Raw genomic sequence first — 4,122 nt, 5'->3', positions numbered from 1 at the left:
GAAAGAGTGGTGAAGGTGGGTGGGGTGTTGGTTTATTATTCCTATATTTTATTCTTGGCTTGATGCTTTTGACTTGGAGAACACCAAGCCCATTTTGTTGAGATGAAAATGTCTTTTTTTCTTTTTTCTTTTTCTGTTTTTTTGTTGTTGTTGTTTTTTTCCTATCCTATTGAACTTTAATAACATGCCTCTAATGGACCATCACATTGATTTCTGGAGGCTGCCTGTACAAACATCATAAATTCTAATATCTACAAGAATTTTTTAGTAAATAGTCTGGTGCCATTTACATGGAGGAGCATTTGAATTTCTATCAGAATACCTTGAAAGATGTGAACTTTTTTGTGTGTATACCTGTTTATGGCATAATTTTATGATTCGAAATTTACTAATTTCCCTAGTTATGTAGTTGGTTTGCCTTTCAGGACTTTTCAGACTGCATAACTAAATCCTCCATTATTCAGCAGTCATAACTGTTGAAAGTTGTGGATATGTTTGCATTGCGGAAGAGTCTGTGAATCAGGCAAACTCCTGAGACAAATGTTTGTGACAGGTAGACTGCACCTGCTTGATTAAAAACATTTGCTTCCTGGACTTTCACAAAAAGGAGAAAATAATCTGTAGTTTGTTACTGTAAATTCTGTTTATAGCAAGATGATAGAAACAAAATATATGTATGATACACATTCAACTAAATGTGTCAATAGCTAGTAGGGACTTGTGGACAAATATTTTATAATTATAAAATACTTCAAAATTGTAAGGAAGAAAAGTCATGAATGCAGCTTAAAACTCATCTTGACTATGTAAACTGAATGAAATGAACTGTGTCTAGAAACTTAGGCATGGCTTGATATTTGTTAAAGTTTTTGTTCTGTCTTCTCATCTTCACTCTTCTAAATGACTTTTTTTGTGGTAAGTGTAGGAACACAGCAGAATTTGATCTGAACATTTTCAGGAAATGCAAAAGTAGCTTATTCAAATTACTTGTGAGAATGTTTTATTCCAGTAGAGAGCAGCCTTTGTTTTAAATCAAAATAAATAAGTTGGGGATACAGAAAAAAACAAATGTATATAATAAGGTTATTGTATACTGTACTCCAAATCTGTAAAAATTACTCCCATTTTGTGATTCATTGTATGGTTATTATTTACATACATGGCAGCCTTATCTAGATGTACTTTCTTAGCATTCGAGTGTTCAACTATGGTAAACCTTGGAAAACTGTAGGAGATGGTACATTTTCCAAAGAGTTAGATTTTTAAACCGGAATGTAACAGCATCAGTGAAGAGAGATAACATGGTATATGTGACTATATAGGACATATGTGCTTTGCCAAAAAATATGGGCACCATTTCTCTTTTCTTACATTTTTTGTTTTTAAAAGGGAATAAGCAAGTATATGGCTATTTAGTTATAAAATCCTTCTGGAGAGAGACACCTGGAGTTTTTACAATGACATTACTTAGCTCAGGTCAAAAGTGGATGAAAGTTAAGTTTCATCTTCCCTTAGTTTACCTCATGATAACATTTCAGGAACTTGTCTCCACTGAGTTATTGCAGCAGACAGTAAATATGAATTGATTACACGTGTTACTTTGATATACAAGTGTTGGGATTAGTTATTCCACTGTTTATTTCAAAGCAGTATTTTTGGCAGTGAACTGCCACACTGTACGTTTATGTGGTTGAGTGATCTTGCATGCGCAGCTGCAAGGTTTTAATCACTGGACACAAACAGAAGTAGACAGCCATAACCATGAGTGGTCTATCAACCTAATTATTTTCTTTCATATAGAAATCTGTTGTTTGCATGTTACATTAAAATTTCAATAGTAAAACTTCGTTTTCAGATGTTTGTAAATTGATCAATTTAAGAATGCACTGAATTAAAATTGTATAAAGTTAATTTGAGGAAAAAATATGCTCTTAAAAATGAAGTAATACTTTAAATATGTTTGTTGCTACTGTGACTTTTAATTATTTTACACTTAAATAATATGATCTTCATATTTTACAGATGAAAGCCCAAAAGCTGATAAACCCAAAGTAGATGAGGAGTGTGATGAAAATGAAGAAGATAAAGACTATCACAGGAGTGACCCACAGATTGCTATCTGCCTTGACTGTTTACGCAACAATGGGCAGTCAGGAGATAATGTAGTCAAAGTGAGTACTAAAGATAATCTATGCTGTTGTTATTGTTGGCAGAATAACATTTTACAAGAACCAAATCATTTTATACCCATTAACAATAAACTTTAATGTGGTGGCCTGTCTCCACTTCCATGTTTATTTAGTCCTTTTGTTTCAGGCATTTCAATGCATCCTGGAATTTTGTAAAAAATACAGTTCCATACAGAAATTCATCTGTGACAGTGGAATATGTTTCCTTTTTTAGAAAAATACATTATAATTTTGTAGTCTACATGGTACATAACTGCATTACATAACAGATGACAGTACCACAGAGGTACTTAAAAAGCTAGCTGTAGGTGAGCTACCTTACACTTTCAGGATTGCTGTCTTACTGTGCCAACATGAAGCTGCTTTTCAGGTATGTTGTGCACTGAATGAGTAGGATCCAGATCTTCTGAGCTGTAAACGTGATTATGACACTGATGTGTCATCTGTGGGCTTGGACAGGTCAATTCCATCTGTAAAACGTGTACAGCAATAGCTGCCAACTGCTGTTTTAAGAATTAGGGGTATTTGGTTTCTATTCGTGAAGGGAAGATTACCTAATGGTATCAAGTCTAGAAGAAAGTATTTAGAAATCCTCTTAGATTTTAATAATGTTTCATTAAATTACAAAGACAAGAATTAAAAAATATTGAAAATTTGTCTAATAAAACGCTACTTATATTTTCTGTGTGCTATGTTACATGTATAATTTTGGAAGTTCTTACACAGTAAGAAAGTATTGATTCAGCAAGAAAACACATGTATGTGTTATCACTGTCTGTTTATGGTATATACAGTGAGAAATCTGTATCTCCACCATGTAGCAGTCTCAGGTTTCCAGCTTTCCTGTTGAATGAAAACTATTAGGTTCTGGATCACAGAATCTGTGATACTAGATTGTGTTTCAGGTTTGTAGCTTCCCTGTATTTTACCTAGATTATTTGAGGATGTTTTTACTTCCTTTTTCTCTTGAGGACTGAAGAAATTCTAAGAAATGTAACATCTGTTGACCTCCAGTGTTACTAACACAGAAACTTAGATTATTTAAGTTCTTCTAGGGCTTTTGGTGGTTTGTTTTTGTTTTTTTCTTTCCTCCTTTCTGGATCTTTTCGGAATTTCTTTAGAACCAGAGATGGCTCAAATGAACTTGTTTGTCATCTTGTACATTTTGCAGAAAAGTGAACAAAAATGAACCTGTGGTGCCATTATGAATTAGAAGAGAGTGCAGTAAAAGTGGTTACTGGTTGAAAAAAATATCAATTACAGTTGTTCTTGCACTAAAGATTGCTTGCATGGTCCAAAATTTCTAACATGGTTTTTCTGTTTTGTTGCTTTAGGGTTTAATGAAGAAATTTATCCGCTGTTCTACTCGAGTGACCGTGGGAACTATCAAAAAGTTTCTCAGCTTAAAATTAAAACTTCCAAGTTCTTATGAGGTACATTTGAAAGAACAATACTTGTATTTTTATTTCCCTGCAAGGATTAGGTTTTTATGAAATCTAATTATATATGAACTTGAGTAATATTTTTTTAGCCCAATCACTAAGTACTGTTCAATATTCCAAGTTATATTTTCTGCCCTTAAATGAGAAGTGATTATTTTATCACGATGACAAAAGTTGCTAATCAAGAAACTCATACAATTCTAGTAACGTCAGTTTCTTGCTCACCTGTGAAGGAACAGATACATTATGTTTTGATACTTTTACATAAAAAAATAAATGCTTTCTGTTTCCATGTGGCTAATAAAAAAAGTCAATACAATTTTGGGCTAGTAGCTACTGGGGAAAAGGAGAGCTCAACTAGACATACACCAAATTACTCTGCAGTTCTGTTTTCTTTAGATGTAAGAAACTATCCAGTAATTATGAAGAAATGAGGAGCAATACCATTTGAATCTTTCGAAATACAGATACTGTTTTAGCATGTTCTCTGG

The 4,122-nt window shown here is 33.1% G+C and overlaps 1 protein-coding gene across 1 annotated transcript in view; it reads left to right on the top strand.

Moving 5' to 3' along the window:
* PCGF5 (polycomb group ring finger 5) overlaps nt 1–3,622 on the top strand; it is a gene marked incomplete at its 3' end in the record, with an annotated part of 21,769 nt that extends 18,147 nt beyond the window's left edge. The window contains exons 5-6 of the mRNA XM_009704146.1: nt 2,023–2,171; nt 3,524–3,622. Of these exons, the coding sequence (XP_009702448.1) occupies nt 2,023–2,171; nt 3,524–3,622 (248 nt within the window). The remainder of the gene's footprint in view (nt 1–2,022; nt 2,172–3,523) is intronic.
* Between the last annotated feature and the right edge of the window lie 500 nt (nt 3,623–4,122).

This window comes from Cariama cristata, unplaced genomic scaffold (genome assembly GCF_000690535.1).
Source record: "Cariama cristata isolate BGI_N322 unplaced genomic scaffold, ASM69053v1 scaffold44337, whole genome shotgun sequence".
Taxonomy (NCBI): Eukaryota; Metazoa; Chordata; class Aves; order Cariamiformes; family Cariamidae; genus Cariama; species Cariama cristata.
The sequence above is the reverse complement of the archived record's forward strand: the minus strand, read 5'-3'. Positions and strand labels throughout refer to the sequence as shown.